We start from the raw sequence: 22,414 nt of genomic DNA, 5'->3' as shown, positions 1-22,414 counted from the left end.
GGAATCAGTTCTCATCCACCGTATGGGCTCTAGAGATCTTCAGTCTTGAAGGCAAGGCCTATTTAGCCCTCTTGACAGCTGGCTGTATATAGTTTATTGTGTTGTTTGCAAGATTAATCATTCAGTTGTCACAAATTGACACTAAGGAGCAGTGACCCAGCTGCCATTACAAGCTCCCATTACAATTTAAAGCTAGTTACAGCCTTTTTCCCTTATTCCACACGTCATGCTTTATTACTTACCCATAAAAGCCAGGCAGTGGTAGCACACACCTTTCATCCCAGCACTCGGAAGGCAGAAGCAAGTTGATCTGTGTGAGTTTGAGGCCAGCCTGGTCTACAAAGTGAGTTCTAGGACAGTCATGGGTACACAGAGAAACCCTGTCTTGAAAAAACAAAAGTAAATATACTACCCACACATGATTATCAGCCATTAAGTAAGCCTTCGGGTTAGAAACTGATAATAAAAAGCTGAGTGGTATCTGGTAACTGGTATTCCAATTATACTAATTGTCTAAATATAAGATGTTTCTAACAGAAACTACATATAAAATTCCCATTGCTAGGCTGAGATCCAAGAATAGAAGGAAAGAACTAAAAAGATGTGTTTTGTATCTTATTTAAGTCCCAAAATTTGTGAGGAAGGCATTATTATTTTATAACATAAAAAAAATGGGGACTCAATAAACCATTTGTACTGGTTAGTTTTTATAAACTTAACACACACACACACACACACACACACACACACACACACACTAACCCTGGAAGAGTTGTTAGGGTCAGAGCCTGGGCCCTGAGAACCCTAACAAGCCAGGCTTGGCACTCATCAATGAGATGAAGAGCTGATGAAAAAGAGAAGGGAAATGTAGCCAATGAGGCAGCATGAGGGCCACTGAGCTGGCCACACCCCCAAGTCTTCTGAGTCCTAAACTGAGATTTAGGTTTCAGTAGAGGGAAGGAGGTGAGCATGGCTAAGTAATCCCAGTCAAGGGTTGTTTCTGCTCCAGTCTTCTCTTCTGCAAATGGTCAGAAAAGTGGTGAGAACTGCATGAAATCATTCCCAAAAATTCTTCATCCATCTGGCACCAAACGAGGCTTTTCCTCATCTCAGCATGAGATTCCAGGGGAAATTATGACTTCTGGGGTACCACTGTTTCAATAGTCTATAGCACAGTACCTCCTTAGAATGTCCTCATTCTACCAGGGTGGCTCCCCACACCGTTAATCCCAGCACTCAGAAGCCAGAGGCAGGTGGATGCCTGTGAGTTCAAGGCCAGCCTGGTCTACAGAGTTCCAGGACATCCAGGGATACATAGAGAAACCCTGTCTTAGGGGGAAAAAACAAAATGTCCTCATTCTTGCCGGGATGGTTATACTCAGCCTGGTATTTCTATTGAATTTCAAATTTCTGGGAAGATGAAGAATTCACTCATTGCCTGTGAAGTGAAAACTAAACCGTATTTAGTTTTTGAGTGGTCATCTTACTGTTGCCCAGGCTTGTGGTCCTCCTGCCTCAGCCTCTTGTGTACCAGAGACTACATACAGCACATGCTATCACACCCAGCTTAGATTCTGTTTCAATGTAACAATGTTTCAATTTCTATAGGCATGTACACATTGACATATATTAACATGCATACATAATGCTAGGCATGGTGGAGCACTCCTTAGTCCTAGAACAAAGGAGACCAAGGCGGGAAGTTGCCTGACTTCATGACCACCTAGGAAACAGTACCAGGGCAAAGAAGAAAAATTTCAAAAACCAGCTGGGTGGTGGTGGCACACGCTTTTAAGCCCAGCACTCGGGAGGCAGAGACAGGCTGATCTTTGTGAGTTCTGAGACCAGCCTGGTCTACAAGAGCTAGTTCCAGGACAGCCTCCAAAACCACAGAGAAACCCTGTCTCAGAAAGGAAAAAAAATTAAAAATGTATACAGTTTAGAAGACTTAGTTGGAAGCTGTTGTAAGTACACGATTCTTGTGCTCACAGGTTAGCACTAGGGAAATCAGGAATGTTAAACATGCAGAATTGTCTCTTCAATAAGAAAGATCAAACCTGTTTTTCCACCCAAAAACCCTGGGAATGGAGGTCGTTAATATCCTGGTGACCTGTGCTATCTGTACGACCAGGACCAGGGGTGGCTAATAGGTTAGGTGACCTTGTTTATCTGTATGGCCAGGGGCCCTCCCACGCTCCCACAACCAAGACTGGAGGGTGGCTAATGGCCCAGATGATCCCTACACTATATGCATGCCGGAGCCCACCCAGAGTCCATCCAGATCTTCCCTTAGGCTCTTAAGATAATACATATAGCCTATTTCTAGAACCCATCTTTATGGAAGAAGTGGCATGTACTTTGAGAAGAGTGTCGAGGTCATCATGCCTCCTTGTGCACAGGGAATTGTGTTACATCAGGAAACTTTTTTTCCAAATTGTACTGTACTTCAGTATGCCTACAATAAACTGCCTGGCATCAGACTCTAGAAATTTGAGCCGACACCAGCTAAGTCATGTTGTGCTGGATTTCCTTCTTGCCTCACATGAGCTCCAGGACCAGTTGTGTGAAGTTCCCAGGAAACATTCTACAAGGCCATTTGAGTGACTAACATGTCTGTGATTGGGGTGGGGAAGACAGTCTGGACAGTTAAGAGCACTGGCCGATCTTCCAGAGGGCCTGGGTTTGAAATTCATGGTACCCGAGTGGTAATTCATCCGTTACTCCTGTTTCAGGGGATCCAATGCCCTCTAGCCTCACAGGTTCCAGACAGACACAGACACATGTATTCAGACAAAAACTCATACACATTACATAATCATAATTTTAAAAGACGTGTGTGTGTGTGTGTGTGTGTGTGTGTGTGTGTGTGTGTGTGTGTGTTCACTTCCAGAATTTGTGAACTTAGTTCTGTTTTCTAAAACTTACTAAGCTGGCTTACAATCAAGAACCAAACAGTGCATTCTGCCTCCTGTAATTATCTCTGCTAAGCATGAGAAAGTTAATTAAGGAAAAATGTTTTACTTGGGTGGTTTCTAGGGGGAAAAAAGACAATGATTCTTAGATATTAATTGTCATCTTTGCTGTTACTGTGCCGTGGAATTATTTTAACCTATTTGTTTTTATTTTTGGTTTTGCTATCTTTTGTTTTTGAGACAGGGCTCTTGCTTCTGCTTCTCTTTTCTTAGGATCTCGGGGAGTGTCCACATCTGGTGTCGGGAAACCTTGACTAGTGCTTACCTAAGGCCGGCCTGGAGCTCCCATATACAATGTTTGTTATGACTGTGATACTTAATAGAGGGTGGTGCTGGTGCTTGAACACAAAGAACAGCCCTGAGGTCAAGTGAGAGAAGCGAGAAGAAAGAAAAGGTGGGCTGTGCTCAGTGTTGCTCCCACGGAGTCCAGATTCTACAAGCAAGGATGATACAGCAGGATGGCGCAGCGGGCGTGGGGCCAGGGCTCTGGTGGCAGAGGACGCTGAGGTAGTTCTGGGTGCATCCAGTGACTCATTAAGACCATTGAGCTCATGAGGCCAAGCCTCTTGTTTCCTTCCTTGAAGTCACGTGAAAATGAGCAGCGAGTGGGTCACAAGCTTAGGGTTCGCCTGTGACAGAATGATCCTTCAGTGGCGGCCCGTGGGCAGCTGTGGCCACACATCCCCACTCATGTGTGAATGTCCAGGCGACCTCTATATATACAGACCCTGCAAGCCTGGCCCCGTAGGAGACCTGGCTGGGGCTGCAGGCGCCAAGAGCGGCGTCCACTTTATTGCTCTCCAATCCCGACTTCAGACACAGGTAAGCCGACATGAAAGGGTCCGATGAAATGATGTCCGGGCACACACAGCAGGGCCTGGCAGTTAAGAGCGCCCGCCAGTCTTGGAATTGGGAGTCCTGGCTCTGCTGCTTGACTGCTGTGGGACTTAGGACCATCTCTGACATTCTCTCGGTGAACTTCAGGCATCTCTTTGTCCTGCCTAGAATACCTTTCCCATCCAGCGCCTCCCTAACAGTCAAGTTCTTTTGTGACAGCCCTTCCTCCTGGAGGCCTTGTCTTGCAGGCAAAAGTTAAGCGTCCCTGTGCGAGCTTCTGCCTTCATCACGCTTCATTCTCCTTGCTTTTTGCCTGTTCCGTCTAGCTTTATAGCCCTCAAGGAAAGGAGCTAGGCTCTAGCACAGTGCCAGGCAAAGACTAGGCATTTGATTAATATCAACCGAGGAATGAAGGGAAAGGTGGGGAATTGGGTAAACAGACACAGAATTTGTGCTCCCCCTCCGAGACAATTGCTCCTGTGCCCAGACAGTGGCTGATGTTTGATTGGATTCCCCAGCCTGCACCTCAGGTTCGAACCTGGGCCTCCTCTACAGTCCAGTTTTGAGATTTGACCTATGGGGCATGATGGTGCATGCCTGAGGTCCCAGCCCTTGGGCGGTGGAGGCAGAAAGATCAGAAATTCAGGGACAGCCTGGGCTACAAGAGATCCTATCTCAAAAACAAACAAACCCAAATTTGACCTTCTGATTCTGCCTGTCTCTACCCACATGAAAACAAGGCAGCCTGTTTGCTAATCTTCTGACTCATGTATTTGGAAGGATTTCTGATAATGTTGCAATTTCTAAGGGAAAGGTCGGGGAGAGTATAAGGACTCAGGCATTATGCTGGCCTGCCCCTGTCACCTAGAGAATGCATGATTGCATAGTCTGCAGGCAGGTACAGAGGACCCCTTTAAAAGAAAGAACTCATCTGCCTTTAATCCCAGCACTCGGGAGGCAGAGGCAGGTGGATCTCTGTGAGTTCGAGGCCAGCCTGGTCTCCAGAGCGAGTGCCAGGATAGGCTCCAAAGCTACACAGAGAAACCCTGTCTCGAAAAACCAAAAAAAAAAAAAAAAAAAAAAAAAAGAACCCTCCCCCCCATTTGCGGCCTGCCTTTAGTCCCAGCACTCGGGAGGCAGAGGCAGTCAGATCTCTGTGAGTTCCAGACCAGCCTAGTCTACAAGAGCTAGTTCCAGGACATCCTCCAAAGCCACAAAGAAGCCCTGTCCCGAAAAACCAAACAAAAGAGAAAAAAAAAAAAGAAAAGGAAGAAGAAAACCCCAAAATAAAACAAAAGAAAGACCCCTGCCCACTTAAGCTCTCTTTCCCACAGTTCCCCTGGGGCAGACAGGTCTCTTCTGTCCTCTCTCTGTGTCTCTTTACCTCTTTTCTCTTTCCTGCCCCCTCCCTCCCCTTTCTAATAAAACTTCTCACTAAGCTCTGTCTGCCTGGCATGTTTGTCCCTCTGCCTTGGTCACCCTCGCCTGCCATGGAACCCGCCAAGGTCCCCCATACAAGGTTCCCCTTGTGTTTAATCATAATAGAGGAAACGAAAGTCAAACCACACTACAGCCCCCCCACCCGTTTCATTAGATAGAGTAGGGCTTCCTTGTTCTTACTGCAGAGTCCGATGGGCAGGCCAGCTAAGGGTCATTAGTGATTAAGCAAGGCTGGCACCATCAGGGACAGACTCTTGTGTTAATTCCCCTTCAAGTGTCCTTTATTTTCACTTAAAATTTTATGTTGCAAGCTGAGCACGCCTAGAGTCATTTCTGTCCATTGCTTCTCCATATGTGCACCCCCAATGTGTCTAGATTTTCACTTTAGATTATGACTTGAGCTTGCTCAGAATGACTTAACAGTGTTCATATGTACATAGCATACATGTGTGCTTATGTACACTGTGCATAGGCCCCATTTGCTCTCCTTGAGTGTACATTTCTCTCCACTCTTTTACATCGTGCCTGGTTTTGGGTTGGCACTCACCAAGACACCAGGAGTCCACCAGGAGTTCAGTTATAGGGTCTCTCTGAATTCCACTCACTCAAAAGGCCACACTCACGTTTGTAGTTTTTCTCTATTTGTCTAAATTTGTTTGTTTGGTTTTTGTTGTTGTTGTTTGTTTTTTGTTTTTGTTTTTTTGTTTTTGAGACTAGGCTCATGTAGCCTAGGCTAGCCTTCAATATACAATGTAGCCAAGACTAGCCTTGAACTCCAGATCCTTGCTTCCAATCCCAAGGAGCTGGGATAACAGGTAACACCACCATGCCTGACTTCAAGAATTATTTTTGTTGATTATCTGAAGCTCAAGTTCAGCATTAACTGAGAGTCTTTTCTTGTTGTTTTTTTTTTGGGGGGAGGGGTTGGGAGGTTTTGAGACATGGTTTCTTGTAGCCACAGCTGGCCTCAAACTCACTTTGTGGAGGACAGCCTCGAACTCCTAATCCTTTTGCCTCTATTTCCCAAATCTGGGGTTATGGGTGTGTGCCACCATGCCTAGCTCAGGCTCAATAATTTTTGAGCCGTTCCTGTGACTTTCCCAAGAAGAAGCAGCAGAGTTTGGTTTTGATAATTGGAGGTCTCGATACGCCTCACTCACAGGTGATTATGAGCAGGTGTTTAAATCCTGGGCCAGGTTCAAAACACAGTCCTGAATGGCCAGTAACATACCAGTCCTTACTGGGCCCTGACAAAGTCAGTCCTCGGAAAGACAGTGGGTTAGAGTTGAAGCAGCGCACTGCCCTTAAATGGCAAGGTAATGTGAGGGATCACAAGATGATGAGGGACTCAGTACAAGGGGAAAAAATAAAAGGAAGCAAACCCCAGCGTGGTGGGAAGGAATGCTTTCCAGAGGCCTTGCTTCTCCATAGCTGGGCACGGGTCAGATCCTTACAGGAGCTGCAAGGCTGAGTCTGGTGCCGGAAGGTAGGCTTCAAAAGGAGGCCTCCATTATCTTCCCTAGCTGCTCACCTCGTCCCTTCTAAGTCCCTGGCATCCCCAGGTAAAGGCTGTTCTTCACACCCACCCACCACCCACCCCCGCTCCCCTAACATGACCCTCTCCTCTAGCAAGACCCAGACATTCTTTCACTTGGAACAAGTTACTTTATTCAGTGTGAAAGGGTTTGGTAAAGGCCACTCACCACACAGAACAGAAGTGCAGCAGGAAGGTAGGTGCATGGGGGCAGCAGGGGAAAACACAGACTGAAGGAATCATAGGTGCCAACGGGCTGTGGGGACCTGCTGAGGAGAAAGCCTGCCTCTTCAGTGTTGTCTCTGGAAACCATTTCCTTACCATAAACTGTAGTTTACACAAGTAGAAACCAGGTTAACTAACGCCTTTTGGTTTGAGGCTCTTTTTATTGGTGTTTAGTTGTTGCTGTTGCTGAGACAGGGTCTCTCTTTGTAGTCCTGGCTATCCTGAAACTCACTGCGTAGCTCAGGCGGCCCTCACTCGTACATTCTTTTTGTTTGAAGCTCCTAAATTACTGGGATTACAGGTATGAGCCACCTGTAGCCTGCATCAGGACTTTCTTTTTTTATGGCTGAATATTTCTCCATATGAATATAGAACGCATTTGCATTTGGACATTTGGGTTATTGGCATACGTCTGACTTTAGCTATTATGAGTGAAGCTACTGTGGACATCCAAGTCCCAGTGCTTGTGTGGGCAGGCATCTTCAGTGCACTTTCATCAAGCAGAGGGAGGGATTGCTGGCTCACTTGGTAAGTGGATGTTTAGGCACAGGGCAGTATCACACTATTTCCCAGAACGGTTTCACCATTGTGTTCTCACAGCAACACAGCACGTGGGACCATTTCTGATGCTCCTCATCCTCGCCCACATTTATAAACGCTAACAAGGCTGCATGTCATTGGTGGTACACTCCCAAAGGCAGAGGCAGGCTGATCTCTGTGAGTTCAAGGCCAGCTTGGGCTACATAATGAGGTCCAGGTTAGCCAGGGCTACACAGTGAGATCCTGTCTCAAATAAAACATAACCAAATCAAACCTCTAACAATTGTAGGGGTTATATAGTCAGTCAGTCTCTCCCTCTCTCTCTCCCTCCCCCAGACTAGCATTAAACTCCTGGGCTCCTGTGGTCTTCCTCCTCCTGCCTCATCTTCCCACATACCTGGACTGCAGGCATGCACAGTCACACTGGCTTGGGTCACTGAGGTCTTCCTTTTCTCTACAGCGCTCTGGAATTTTTGTCATATGCACAGTCTGTACACATTATTAAATATATCCATAGATATTTTTGTCTTGAGCTATTGCGGATAACTTTTACATTAAAATTTTCAACTTGGCATTGCCTGTGTATAGGGATAGAATACAGTATTAATGCTTTATTGTATGTCCTTGCTAAACTCACCTATAGTAACTTTTAATAGATTACTTAGGATTTTCTACATATATAGCCAGATTATCTTTGAATAGTGTTACTTCCTGTTTATGGTGGTTCCCCCCCCCCCCCTTTGGTTTTTTCAAGACAGGGTTTCTCTGTGTAACAGTCCTGGCTGTCTTGGAACTTTCTTTGTAGACCAGACTGGCCTTGAACTCACAGAGATCCGTCTGCCTCTGTCTCCTGAGTGCTGGGACTAAAGGCGTGCGGCACCACTGGGCAGTGGGTTTTTGTTTGTTTCTTTGTTTATCTTATTACACTGGACAAGCAATAAGAGCACCACTGACGGACAGGTGTGTTGGCACATGCCTTTCTTTGATCCTAGCACTCAGAAGACAGAGGCTGACATATCTGAGTTTGAGAGCTTGGTCTACACAGTGAGTTCCAGACCAGCCAAGGTTACACAGTGAGACTCTGTCTCAAAAAAACAAAAACAAAAACAAACGACAACATCAAAAGAATACCAGCGGTGGTGGCTCATGCCTTTAATCCCAGCAGCAGAGGGAGGCAGAGACAGGCAGCTCTGTGAGTTCGAGGGCAGCCTGTTCTACAGAGTGAGTTCCAGGACAGCCAGAGATACACAGAGAAACCCTGTCTCAAAAAAACAAAATAAGAAAAAAAGAAAGGAAGGAAGGAAGAAAAGGAAAGAGAGGGAGAGGGAGAGAGAGTTGTTCTCTGGGGTTGTAGGGATGGCTCGGTGGTTAACAGCACTGGCTGCTCTTTCAGAGTTTCAATTCTCAGCCCCACATGACGGCTCACAACCATCTATAAGCGTCGTCTTATAGGATCAGATGATCTCTTCTGGTGTGCAGACAGATGGACATGTAGACAGAACACCCATATACATCAAATAAGTAAATCTTAAAAAAAGAAAGAAAATTGTCGTCTAACTTCCACATGTGATGTGTGACATGAATGTCCCCATGCGAGTGTGTGCGCACGCTCACACACACACACACACACACACACTAAAATGTAATAAGAATTTAAAAGAAAAATGTGATGCACTGCAGAAATGTGTATGGTTGAAGCTTGTCAGAAAATGGAGGATGTAACTCTGGCCTCTGAAGGTTCGAAAGGGTTTGAAAGGCAGTGTGTTGTAACATCACCTCAGCTGTCCCTGATATGACCTGTTCCCAGAAGCCTCTCCATCTATCTCCTGTTGGGGATTCCCACCCTAACCCTGCTGTGGCGCTCTCCCATCATTCCAGGATGCTGTCCTTTCCCCGTGTGATGGCCTGCTCACGGACCTGCTCCCGCTTCCTCGGGCTGAGCCTCGGGACCGCATCCCTGTTTGCTGCTGGGGCCAACATCGCACTCCTCTTTCCTAACTGGGATATGACCTACCTGACGAGGGGCCTCATTGGCAAGCATGCCATGCTGGGCTCTGGGCTCTGGGGAGGAGGCTTCATGGTACGTGTCTTGGGTTCCATGAGTGGGAATTCCCACTAGGAGGTGGTGGTGGTTGGGGTGTTCCAACAAATTGGTATTAGGTCCACAAACAGCCCAAGGAATAGGGGGACTTACCATGGGTTGCTGCATTTTAGATTAGAACCAGGAAGGCTAGATGGATCTTAGCACCTACAGAGTCAAGACACGCTAAGTTCAACCCGGGCCCTACGCCCATCTCAAGAGCTGTGTGGGGCAGCTAGAAATGACAATCACCCGGTCTCTTCTTCCGGATTTATTTGTTTTTGTGTGGATGGGTGTTTGACAGTTTGTGTATACACACATGTACCATGTGGGTACGGGAACCTTCGGAGGCCAGAAGAGGGTGTCGGATTCCCTGGAACTGGACTGACAGAGATTGTAGGCCACCGGGTGTGCTGGAAACCAGACCTGGGTCTTCTAAAAGAGCTCTTAACTGCTGAGCCATCTCTCCAGCTCCCACTTAGTCTCCTCTTAACACACGTCTCTGCTCTCCAGGTATTGGTGGCAGCGGCTCTCATCTCCATGACAGGCTACTTCAGTAAGAGCGCTCCCTGTCTGTGTGTAAGTACCCTGCCCCCAACACAACTCTGACATTCTCTACTTGAGGCAGAGGGCTCGAGGGGCAAGTTTAGTTTTCAGTCTTGAAGTCACTTCCTAACTATACCCTTTAACAACCCCTTCCTGCCGTTTATGCTTGATTTGAAAAGGAGAGATCAAGAATGGGAATTTGGGGGCTGTGAAACCAATAGCTTGTCATTAGAGGAGAAACGTGGACATACAACGATCAGTTTTCTAGTTCAGAGCTGAGACACTGCAGTAGACTAGCAAGGGGGTATCAACCTGCTGGAGGGTCCAAAGACCCCGTGCAGTGAGGACATGCAGGCCCATGTGTCTGTCTGTCTTTCTAGCCTTTCTCAACAGTTCCTTCTTGACTCTACCCAGGACAGATACCTTATCAGCCACCATTGGACATGTTTTAAAGGAATGTGTCACTCTGCCCCTCCCTGCTCCTCCGATCCCTCCCATGATAGGGTGGGAGAATGCCTGGCCACTAGAGAAGTTAGATTTGGCCATGTCACACAACCAGCCCCAGCCCCCTGACCATAGCTCTAGGTAACCTCTGTCTTCTGCCTCCATTATAGATGCTTATCGCTCTGTTATCAAGTGGCCTGGCTCTACTTGGGGCCTTGGTTTGCTTTGTCACTTCTGGAGTAGCCTTGAAAGATGGCCCCTTTTGCATGTTTGACATCTCATCCTTCAATCAGACACAAGCTTGGAAATTTGGCTATCCCTTCAAAGACCTGCCCAACAGGTAACGGTAACCCTCACAACTACAATCCCGTGACCTGGGCCAATGGAGCACCCACCCCGTGTTTTTCTATCGCAGTCCCTTGATTGGCTATTTTTGTTTATTCCCCACCCCTGACATCCTTGCTATCGGGGCTAGGAATTATTTGTACGACCGCTCACTCTGGACCTCCGTCTGCCTGGAGCCCTCTGAGGCTGTGGTGTGGCATGTGGCCTTCTTCTCCACACTGTTGTGTATCAGCCTCCTCCAGTTTCTCCTGGTGGCCATCCATTTCATCAATAGCATCCTCGGCCTGTTGTGCAGCTTTTGTGAAAAGAGCTAGGTAATGGATGTCCTTTCATGCTGTATTGCTGTTCTCACTGCAAGGACAGGGCGTGGATCCCTGTTATGCCTTCCTATATGCTACCAGCACTTTCTTGACTGTGGGAGAATGGTGCAATAAAATGAAACTCACACTATGTACTTTGAAGGTTACCCAGGGATAAGAAAGAGCAGGGAAGTCATTACTAGTGTATTGGGAGGAGCTTTTAACTTGTAAAATGATTTTGTTTCAGCCTCTTGACAGTCCCAGAAAAGCTGGCCATGTGTTAAGACAGAGAATCTGAGACTCCCCAATCTCAGACACATGGCTAGGTGACCCCCTAAATTCTAAATTCAAGTTTACCATTGTAATAGAACTATGTTTCCTCAAAACCATAGGCAGGGACCCTTATCACCGTTGTGACTGTATGGGAGACAGGGCCTTACATGGTAGTCGGGGATACAGGAAGTCATAAACGTGAGGTCCTGATCCAGTAAGATTGACGCTCTTACAAGAAGAATGAGAGGCTGAGTATGGTGGTGCACACCTGAGATCGTCAGTTCTAGACCAGCTTGGGCTACATATTGAGACCCTGTCTCAAAATAATAGGGCTGAGGATGCTTACTGTTATAACATAAGCAGAGTTCTGGGGTCAGTCTCCAGTACTGGAAAGGGGAGGGAGGGAGGAAGGGATTCCATGAAAGAAAGTTACAGATCACCATGCTGGGTTTTTTTTTTTTTATCAGCTGCTGATTAAGAGCAGGCAAGAGCCTCAGAAAAGCTCTTGGTAGCGAAGATGCACAGTAGGGTTCTTAAAGTCTAAGGGCTGCAATCACATCCCACCAAGTGTAGGCTGAGGGCTGGTTTTTAAATGATGGACCCTTTTCCAGAAGGAAGGGAGGAGCCCTCTGATCTGTAAAACATACAGGTGTCAATTCTCAGAGAAACAGTTTCATGGAATCTGTCTGTCTCCCTGCAGGAAGAAGGAACCTTTGACCTATAAAACACCTTGAACATCCTTTTTGAAAAGGAGGGAGAAAACTTTTGTTTACATGCAAGATGAGGCTCCAGAGAGGAGGTGGGGGCTTATGGTAAGAGGAACTGATGAACGTGGCTCCCTGGGTAAAGATGCCTGTTGCTAAACCGGAGGACCTGAGGACCTGAGGCTTAACCCCCAGAATCCATCTGGTAGAACAGATTCTGTAGATTGGTGTGCATGCCCACATGGTAACTCACAACCATCCCTAAGTCCAATTTCAAGGAATCTCACACCCTCTTCTGGCCTCTGTAGATGCATGCAAGTACAAAGACATACATACAGGCCAAACATCCATATACACAAATAAAGTAAAACAAGTTGTTTTTGTTTGGGGGGTAAGAGTTGTGAATGTGAGCCACAGAGCATGTGCATGCTTGTGTGTGTGTTGTTGATGGAAGTTTCTGTCCTGCCCAGTCCCGCAGCCATTTAGTCCTAAATAAACACACAGAAGCTAATATTAATTATAAACTGTTTGGCTTGGGGGATGGAGAGATGGCTCAGGGGTTAAGAGCACTGACTGTTCTTCCAGAGGTCCTGAGTTCTATTCCCAGCAACCACATGGTGGCTCACAACCATCTGTAATGGATCTGGTACCCTCTTCTGGCATGCACTGTAACATGATAAATAAATAAATCTTTTTAAAAAAAATAAATAAAATAAACTGGCCGATGGCTTAGGCTTCTTATTGGCTAGCTCTCTCTTATTAGCCCATTTCTAATAATCTGTGTATCTCCACATGGTCTTTGTTTACCAAAGAATGCCTACTACCTTTCTCTATCCCTGTTTGGATTTTCTGCCTGGCTATATCCTGCCTGTCCATTGACTGAAACAGCTTTATTCATCTACCAATAAGAGAAACATAGGTGGTGGTGGTGGTGGTGGTGGTGATGGTGGTGAGACATCCAGATCTCATTTGTTACATGAGAACAAAGAAAAGGCCACTTAAGGACCGAGCCAGCCAACCATCTGCAACCCAGAGAGAGGGGCCCCCATAGAAATCAAATCCACTGTTACCTTGATCTTTAATTTCTAGCTTACCGAACTGTGAGAGAATATGAATTCATACTTATAACACCAGCACTCGGGAGCCTGAGGCAGGAGAATCATGACTGAATAGAGAGACCTTGTCTCAACAACAGCAACATCACAGGCTTCTGCTGACTAGTCCTCCCAGGCAGAGGAAATCTTTTGCAGTGATCTAGGTTCTGTTGGAAGATCCCCTTCAACTCCCACTCCTCCCTCTCCAAACCCTGCCCCTCAGAAAGCCTGCCAAAAGGCAGCTCCTCCCCCAAGCTCAAGACCTCACTTACAGGGTATTTAAGACCCGGTCCCTAGACCCGAGGGGTGATTTCTCCTCTTCCTTACCTGGAGATCACCTGGGGGTGTTTTGCTTGGATTAAACCTGATTTTATTAATCCGGCCTGACTTGGCTTCTTGTATCAGCAGAGAAAACCCCTACCTGGGCCCAAAATTACTTATCAGTCTACACTAGAGTTCAACAAATCGTGTGTTCTGAGTACCCAGGGTATACCTGCACTGCTGCACACGCGGTAACTCCAATCCAGAGGTGCCCAAGACAAGCTTCTCTCTCTGGTCTCTGCCCTGCCCTTCAGACTGATGATCCACTTATCATAATTTGGACATTATATGGTAAGAATTATGTGAGCACTGGGCAGTGGTGATGCCTGCTTTTAATCCCAGCACTCAGGAGTCAGAGGCAGGTGGATTCAGCCTGGTCTACAGAGTTAGTTCTAGGCAACCAAGTCTACACAAGGAAACCCTGTCTCAAGAAAACCAAACCAAACAAACAAAAGAACAAAAGAACTATGTTAGCATTCAACACAGGTGCCAAAGAGCTCAGGGGAGCAGTGAACTTCAGAGAAAACCTAAGGAAGGCTTTGGTTATGTCTGAGCTGATGGAACTTGGAAGTTAGTCCAGCAAAGAGGAGTGAGAGGGTGTCTTAGTTATTTCTCTACTGTTGTGAAGATATGCCATGACAAACTCAATTTATAAAGTAAAAGTTTACTGAGGCTTACGGTTACAGAGAATGAGCCCATGATCACCATGACAGAGAGCGTGGCAGCAGGCAGGCAGGCATGGTGCTGGAGCAGTAGCTGAGAGCTTTCTATCTTATCTGAAAGTCTGGAGGCAGAGAGAAAGAGACTGTGCCTGTCATGAGCTTTTGAAACCTCAAAGCCTGCCTCCAGTAACTCACCTCCTCCAACAGTGGCATGCCTCCTAATCCTTCCTAAACAGTTCACCAATTTCAGACTAACATTCAAATATATGAGCCTAAGGGGGCCATTCTCACCCAAACTATCACAGTGTCAGACAGATATCAAGCTTGTCAATGGATGAAAGGCTCAAGCCAGAAACAGAGCTGGTGCTGTTGAGCCAAGGGGCAGCTACAGAGGCTGTGAGCATTGAGCTGATGTGGACTGTGTACCCTGCCATATGGTCTTTCTCCACAGCCTCAGTGTGTGGGCCGGTTCCAGGAGAAAGGTATAACAAGCCAGTCAGATTTTGAAGAATGCCAGAGGGCAGCCAAAGGAACCACTGAGAGATTTCAAGCATGGAACACAGGAAAGCCACTCTGTGAAGGATGGTCAGGGAAAGTGGGTTTGGTTGTTAGAACCAAGGAGACCAATCTAGTCCTCCCTGAATGAGGCTTTTGTTTTGTTTGAGATAGAGTTTCATACAGCTCAAGCTGGCCTCAAACTCACCATGTAGCAGGGGATGGTCTTATATTCCTGATCCTCCTGCCTCCACCTCCCAAATGTGCCACCATGTCTGGCTGAAGAAGGTACATTCTGAACCAAAAACTGAATAGTAAAATTTGTCTATAATGGAACTAGTAATGGGGTATTTCCCTAGCAACTACCCCTTCTGAACATCATAGAAGACATTTTGGAACTCTTAAATAAAATCAAGTTGAAGGTTACAAAAGAAGCTTGGATGGACACCAGAGGAAATTCTTTCTCTTAGTTTTTAAATCGTGTGTGTGTGTGTGTGTGTGTGTGTGTGTGTGTGTGTGTGTGTGTGTGTGTTGTGTGTCTGTGTCTGTGTCTATATGCACATGACTGCAGGTGACCTCAGAGACCAGAGCATTGGATCTCCTCTCGAGCTGGAGTTGCAGACAATTGTAAGCTGCCTGATTTGAGTCCTGGGAACCCAACTCAGGTCCTCTGCAAGAACAGTAAGTGCTTTTAACTACTGAGCCATCTCTCCATCCCTCTTAGTTTTTGAATAAGGAAGAGGTCAGGATCTACAGCCTTCTAAAACAGGATCCAGGGCTGGAAGCCTGGAAGCAGCCTAGCCTTCTCCTTGTAGGGAGTAATCTTGTTTAGAGGTACCGCTGATCATGCCCACTTTTGCGTGGTCAGAGTGATATAGCAAGGGTTTAAGTATCAGAGAGGCATGCACTCGGTTCTCTTTCTCTCTCCTGCCTGGCTGAGCAGACATCTGCGGTCACTCCAGCTCCGGTGTGAACCTGGTCACTGGCCCTTGTGTGATGACTATCTCTTTAATAACCCACCTGCTGTCAATCTAGTTCTGACTCCATTGTGTTTGGCATTAGCTCCTTCCTGACTTGTGCCCCAGAGCGGGTGTGGATCAGATGCAGCAGGATGACCCAGGCTGTCATTAGGGATTGGAACTGTGCTCTGCAAACTTGTTGTTTAAGGGGAAGACGACATTTTAGGTGTTGAGGGTCACACAGTCCTTGTGTAACTGCTCATGTCTGCCTATTCAGGATAAAAGCAACTGGGAAGATGTCAATGAGTGTGTTTTGTTCCAGTGTGACTTTGTACATGGAAGAAGTTTTGAAAATTTTTAATGAAAGTTTTGGGTAAAGCTTTTAATTTCTGAGCCAGGTGGTGGTGACACATGCCTTTAACAGTACTTGGGAGGAAGAGGCAGGTTGATATCCGAGTTGGAGACCAGACTGGTCTACAGAGCGAGTTCCAGGACAGTCAGTGTTAGTATTCAGGCATCTGTTCTGGTCTGTCTTTTGGGATTCTGACAGCATATGCTCTCAGCTGCAGCCATTAAGAGCACCACCTATGTTCACTATGTTCCCTTTAAAAGGGCCCCGTCCACCTCCCATCCTCCTCTCCCTCTCTCTGTCTCTCTCTCTCTGTCTGATCCTCTCCCCCCCTCCTCTTTCCTGCTGCTTCCCCAGAGGCCTCTTTTTATCATCTCTTTCCCTAATGAAAAAAACAAAACAAAACAAAAAAACCTCTGCTTTCACCCTGTCGCATGGCATCTTTTTCACTCCACTTTTCTTAAATTACAACAGCCAGGACTACACAGAGAAACCCTGTCTTGAAAAACCAAAACAGCTGGGCGTTGGTGGCGCACGCCTTTAATCCCAGCACTCAGGAGGCAGAGGCAGGTGGATCTCTGTGAGTTGGAGACCAGCCTGGTCTACAAGAGCTAGTTCCAGGACAGCCTCCAAAGCCACAGAGAAACCCTGTCTCGAAAAAAAAAACAAAAAAAAAAAAAAGAAAAACCAAAACAAACAAACAAAAAAGCACTGTCAATTTCTGTAATCTTCACTTCTCACAAAATACCATTTATTCTTTGGGTTTTGTTCTGAAATGGTCTCACTCTTAGTCCTGGCTGGCCTCCTACCTCAACCTCCTGACACTGGATTTATAGCAATGTGCCAACACACCACGTTTTGTTTTTCTTTGGACTTTACAGTTATTACAAAAATATAAAATTGGGATAGTGGTGATGCCTGTAATCCCAGCACTCTGGACACTAAGGTGGAGTTGCAGGCTACCTATCAAAACCTTGTCTCAACTGATGGGAAGGCCCTATTGCTGAATATGGAAAACTCAAGCTGGTGCCTAACTAGAGGCTTCACCCCTACTACCCAGCCTTCGTGGTACTGAAAGGTGTTCTGAACACTACCTGGGCCTCCAATAGTGACTTGCCTGGAAGATAAGGTGGAGCAATAGTGGTACAAATGTTGGGAGTGTAATCAACCACTTTCTGATTAGATTTAAGGCTTACTCCATGAGATGGAACCCATGCCTGATACGACTAGGATGGCCAAGAACCTAAAACTGGATAGGCCATGGGTCTAGGGGAAAACCAAATACTATTAGTTTTGTTAAAAGAACACTGCGATAAAATGACCCCTAATGGCGTTCTGTTATACCTATATATCAGCATCTTGCTCAGCCATCATCTGAGAAGTTTCTTCTTGTAGATGGGAACTAATAGAGACCCCACTTGGACAGTGTGCAGAGTGAGACTTCAAAGTCCTAAATGGCATGTCTTCATCAGACTCCTCCCCTCAGGGCTTGGGGAATCTATTCTGAAGAGGAGGTGGGAAGGCTATAGAGCCAGGGGTGATGGGTGACACACATGAACTCACAGAGACTGTGGCAGCATGCACAAGACCTGCGAAGCTTCAAGCTAGACAGGGTGCCAGCTCTGAAAGGTAAACATGAACGCAGGCTCCTACCCCCAACCTGGAAGCTATCTGCAATTGAGACCCTCTGGCAAAGGAAAATTAGTTTCCCTCCAGTGAGATTCACTGGGGATATTAAACATGCTTCAGGGAAGACTCCATGCCCAGGAATAGTTGATCAATACAAAATGAATGGTCAGGTTCAAAGGAAACTAATTTCCCAAACTCCAAAAGTCAGTCTGAATATCCAGAAACAAGCTTAACATGGGCTATAGGAAGATTTCTGCAAGTTGGATAAAAGCCAGCATTCCTCAGGAACTTGTGAAACTGGTTCCCATCAGCCAAGAGAAGTCATTCCCCTTATCTCTAGCAGAAGGAACAGAGACAAAGGCTGCTGCTATTGCTACGTGTCCAGGGCATGGCTGTTCTCTCCCTTCCCCCAATAGCCTCTGAGACCCACAGTTTAAGCTGGCTGTATTTTCCATGTGGCTCTGGCTCTTGCAGCCTGCAGACCCACGTGGAAGTCTCCCTTATCTTCTGCTCCTTCCTGGCTTTCTCTCACCTTTCGGTCAGACTGCAGACCTACTATGCTATCTCTGTTTCCACCTGCAGTCCTGCCCCTCACTCGTTTTCACTCTCAACTTCCTCACTCCTAAGAATTCTTTTATTCCTATGGTTTCTTATACTGTAAACTCCTATTTCAGGATTTTTAAGTTGGTCATCTGACAGGGTTTCCTGTGAAAAGTTTTATTTGTCTTTCTGTTCCATACATTTTGTTTGTATGATGGAAATATGTAAATTTATCTGGCCACATGCTTGTTTCTGACTGGTCTTGGATGTCTGAGTTTACGTGTTCTGTGTGTCTTGGTTAACAACTAGTTGCCTGGACTCAGAATTTGCCTCTGGACTTTTCTGGTCCTGAATCTGATGTAATGACAGAGAAAGTTATTTTAGGCTATTTTACATTATTAAAGAAAAAAAAAAGCTAAGGAAATGGATATGGTTAAAAATCTGTAACAAAGGTTAACTTAAAACTGGTAAGTCCAAATTATAACTTTTCTGAAAATAACACCATTTTGACTAGGGTTGAAAAGAGGGAGGTCATGTGACTTCACCGATATCTTACAACAGGTCTCCAAGATGCTTTAGATTAAGATGGATTTTTGTGTGATTCCTGTCCTGTCCTAAAAACAAGGTTTATGAAAGATAAGGTTTAAAACAATGCTGATTTACTGAAATATCAAAGCTGCACCTCTGTTGCTGGCAGCCAGATTTTGTAATGTAAGAGTAATTTTAAAAGCACTAAATTGTTTACACTGTGAAAACTGGGTTTGCCTTCTAGAGATACTAAACTGCTTACACCTAAGAGATAGTGATCCCATCCTAAAACCTCAAACGCTTCAGAGATCTGAGAATAGAGATCTGTAGCTTCTCCTGGCAGCTACAGAAGAGCCTCCATCTGGAGCTCGCTTCAAATGTAGGAAAGCCACCCACAGAGTGTAAAACTGCCTTGCACCTTAACTGCTACTAGGACCCTGTCCAGACTGTGGACCAGCAGGACACCAGGGAATTGATTTCCCTGCTTCGTCAAGACAAGGTAGGCCAGTCTCCCCCCCCCCCCCCCCCGTCCCAAATTCTTCTCCACAGGAAAGTCAGTCAGATCTTCTGGGCCTGGCAGTTGAGGACTGATGAAACCTCTGTCCCCACTGGCCATGGAGAAACCTGGGATAGCTGCCCTAGGTATCTGGAAACCTGTCTCATTTCTGCTTACTCAGGTGAGAGTTATTTTTTCTCAGCTCTGATGGTGTTTGACAATTTAGAGTACCACCTCTCCAGACCCAAGTGCATGTCTGCTTTTTTTTTGTTTTTAGTTTTTTGGTTTTTCGAGACAGGGTTTCTCTGTGGTTTTGGAGGCTGTCCTGGAACTAGCTCTTGTAGACCAGGCTCTAACTCACAGAGATCCGCCTGCCTCTGCCTCCTGAGTGCTGGGATTAAAGGTGTGTGCCACCGCTGCCTGGCTCATATCTGCTTTTTCATGTGGCTCATTCACCCTTCTCTCTTTTTGTGCAACCAGGGCACATCTCCACTCCATTCTTCCTGGCAGTCTTCACTCTTCCCATGGCCAGCCCCATTCACAGGGCTGGTGATAATAACCTATTTTTTCTCCTAGCAACTTGCCTTCTCCACTTCCTCAAGAAACAGATTCCTGAGGTCTCTAGGATGACAGTTAACCAAATGTGTCTTTACCCACACTTCCCACAGAGCATGAGCCCACTGACTACCGTCTCCCTTCCCCATGTCATCCCATGCCAACAGAAAGTAGCCAAAAAGGCCGGGCGTTGGTGGCGCACGCCTTTAATCCCAGGACTCAGGAGGCAGAGGCAGGTGGATCTCTGAGTTCAAGGCCAGCCTGGTCTCCAGAGCAAGTGCCAGGATAGGCTCCAAAGCTACACAGAGAAACCCTGTCTCGAAAAACCAAAAAAAAAAAAAAAAAAAAAAAAGTAACCAAAAAGATTGGGATGTCCAGTTGTTCAGCTGGGAGCTCCACTTCAGTTCCACTCCTACCCATTCCAAACCCTGGCCCTAAGTCCACAAGGTGGTGGCTTCTCCCCTGGGGCTGTTCAAGACCATGCCTACAGGGTACTTAAGCTCCAGTCCCTAGAGATGCCATGTGATTTCCCCACGTTTGTTCCCCCAAGAGCACCCAGGGGTGCTTTGCTCATTAAACCTGGACTTTTAATTCCCCACTATCAGGGATTCAGAAATACCTATCAGTTACCTGTGAGGCCTATCATTGTATCAAAGTTCATGCTGGCCTCCAGACTCCCTCAGCATCATAAATACCTCTTAGACATTTCAAAGTCCATGTTAGCATCCTAGCCCTTCTCACCTCCTCCTCATCCTAAACTCATGGGCTTCCCTCCCCACAGCTACTCATTCTCCTCATCACCCTGCTATTGTTGCTGTAGTCTCTCTGTGCTCTGCTCCTGCTTCTCTCGATATTGTCCCTCTATTCTCTATTCCCTGCTATCTTCCCTCCTCCCTCCCTCCCTCCCTCCCTCCCTCCCTCCCTCCCTCATATAGAGCCAGTCCGATCTGCTGACTCTGTCCATTCTGCTGCCTTCTCTGTCTGCTCTGGGCTCTTTCAGATATTCCTGGCTGTTCTCTTATATCTACAATAAAAATCTTAACCACATCATGGAGCAGTTGTGTCATCAATTTACACAGAAATCAATGGATTTGGGCAGACTTTTTTTTTTTTTGCTTCATTTTGCTTTATTTTGGGTATATCTTATTGGCCTTTTGCTTGTATATTTTGGTTTTCACTTTTGTGTTTATTTTGCCTGTCTTCCTTTTCTTCCTCTCTCTCCCTTTCTCCCTCCTTCCTTCCTATTTTTTTTTTTTTTGAGACAGGGTTTCTCTGTGTAGCCCTGGCTGTCCTGGAATTCACTTTGTAGACCAGGCTGGCTTCAAACTCAAACTCATAGATCCACTGCTTCTGCCTCCCAAGTGCTGGGATTAAAGATGTGTGCCACCACCTCCCAGTTAGAAGAAGAGTCTTATTGTACATGAGGGAGAGAACAGCCAGAGGCATCTGGAAGAGTTCAGACTGACCATGGCTAGCAGAATAAATAGACCAGGCTATGTGTGTGTGTTGGGTGGGGGGGGGGAGGCAAGAGAGGACGAGAGGAGAGAGGGGACCAAGCGGACTAAGAGAATGCATGGGAACCAAGAGAGCATGTAGCCAAAATGACTGAGTTGTGTAGAAATCAGAACCTGAGGGAAAGGAAGTGAAGCCCAGGCCCTGGGTTGGAGAGGCTAGGCTGTGGGGCAGGCTGAGAAGTACTGGGAGGAGACACAGGTACTGAGTGAGACTCCTCCAGTGTTTCTTTGGGACCTAACAGAACTTGTAAACGTTGCAGCTCAGGTGGAAAGAGATCCTAGCAGTCTGGAGCCAAGGACTACCACAGTCACTCTAAGCACAGCAGCTTACAGTTCTGCTCCAGGGAAAGGTTTCCCCAGTGCAAGTTTAACAACTTTGCTCTGGTGGCAGGGAAGGTTTCCCTGTGAAGTTGTTATAGCTCTGCTCAGGAGAAGTGTTAGAGTTCTCCTCAGGTCCTGGGGAACTGTAACAACTCTGCTCTGCTAGGGCAAGTTTCCCCAATGGAAGTGTTAAAACTCTTGTCTTCTCTGGCTCCCACAGAAATTATTACAGCCGGGTTCCACTCCATGGAATGTGTCACATCGCAGAAGGAACCTCACTTAAGAGATGAATGGGAAGGAAAAATCCAGGAGAGTGGCTGCCCCTAGGGTGAGAAGTAGCAGAAAACTTTACAGAGCTTTCATAGTTTCTTAGGGAGGCAGGCCCTGGGTGGCTTGGGATTGGGGGGAGGGGGGGGTTTGTGACCTGATTCTAAGGGAAGCTCAGAGATTGGTGGGATTCTGTGCTCAGGGGTTGATGGGATTCTGTAGCCTGGCTCTGGAGCAAGCTCAGGCATTGGTGGGATTTCAAGCACTGGTTCTGGGGTCAAGTCAGGGGCAGAGTATTTTTTTCCTTGGCCCTTTTCACTCTACGTTCCCTCCTTAAAACAGGCTAACAGGCTGGCCACAAACTCCAAGGTCTGCCAACCTGTGTCCCCAGAGTGTTGAAAGTAAAGAAAGGGCCTGAGTTGGGGGTGGGGTGGGAAGTGTATTC

General features: G+C 46.5%; 1 protein-coding gene across 1 annotated transcript; it reads left to right on the top strand.

Annotated features, from left to right (window-relative positions):
- Positions 1-9,320: 9,320 nt before the first annotated feature.
- On the top strand, positions 9,321-12,764 carry Tm4sf19 (transmembrane 4 L six family member 19). The gene is made up of 5 exons (XM_035444619.1): positions 9,321-9,628; positions 10,142-10,207; positions 10,789-10,958; positions 11,094-11,277; positions 12,236-12,764. The coding sequence occupies exons 1-4, from the start codon at positions 9,341-9,343 to the stop codon at positions 11,275-11,277; spliced, it is 708 nt and encodes a 235-aa protein (XP_035300510.1). The 5' UTR covers positions 9,321-9,340; the 3' UTR covers positions 12,236-12,764.
- The last annotated feature ends 9,650 nt before the right edge of the window (positions 12,765-22,414 follow it).

This window comes from Cricetulus griseus, chromosome 4, assembly GCF_003668045.3.
Source record: "Cricetulus griseus strain 17A/GY chromosome 4, alternate assembly CriGri-PICRH-1.0, whole genome shotgun sequence".
In the NCBI taxonomy this organism is placed as follows: domain Eukaryota; kingdom Metazoa; phylum Chordata; class Mammalia; order Rodentia; family Cricetidae; genus Cricetulus; species Cricetulus griseus.
This window is presented reverse-complemented; position numbering and strand designations above follow the sequence as displayed.

Coding starts and splice junctions, on each gene's coding strand:
- Tm4sf19 (XM_035444619.1), top strand. CDS start 9,341: ATGACCTGTTCCCAGAAGCCTCTCCATCTATCTCCTGTTGGGGATTCC. Junction 9,629..10,141: donor TCTGGGGAGGAGGCTTCATG/GTACGTGTCTTG, acceptor TCTGCTCTCCAG/GTATTGGTGGCAGCGGCTCT. Junction 10,959..11,093: donor TTCAAAGACCTGCCCAACAG/GTAACGGTAACC, acceptor TATCGGGGCTAG/GAATTATTTGTACGACCGCT.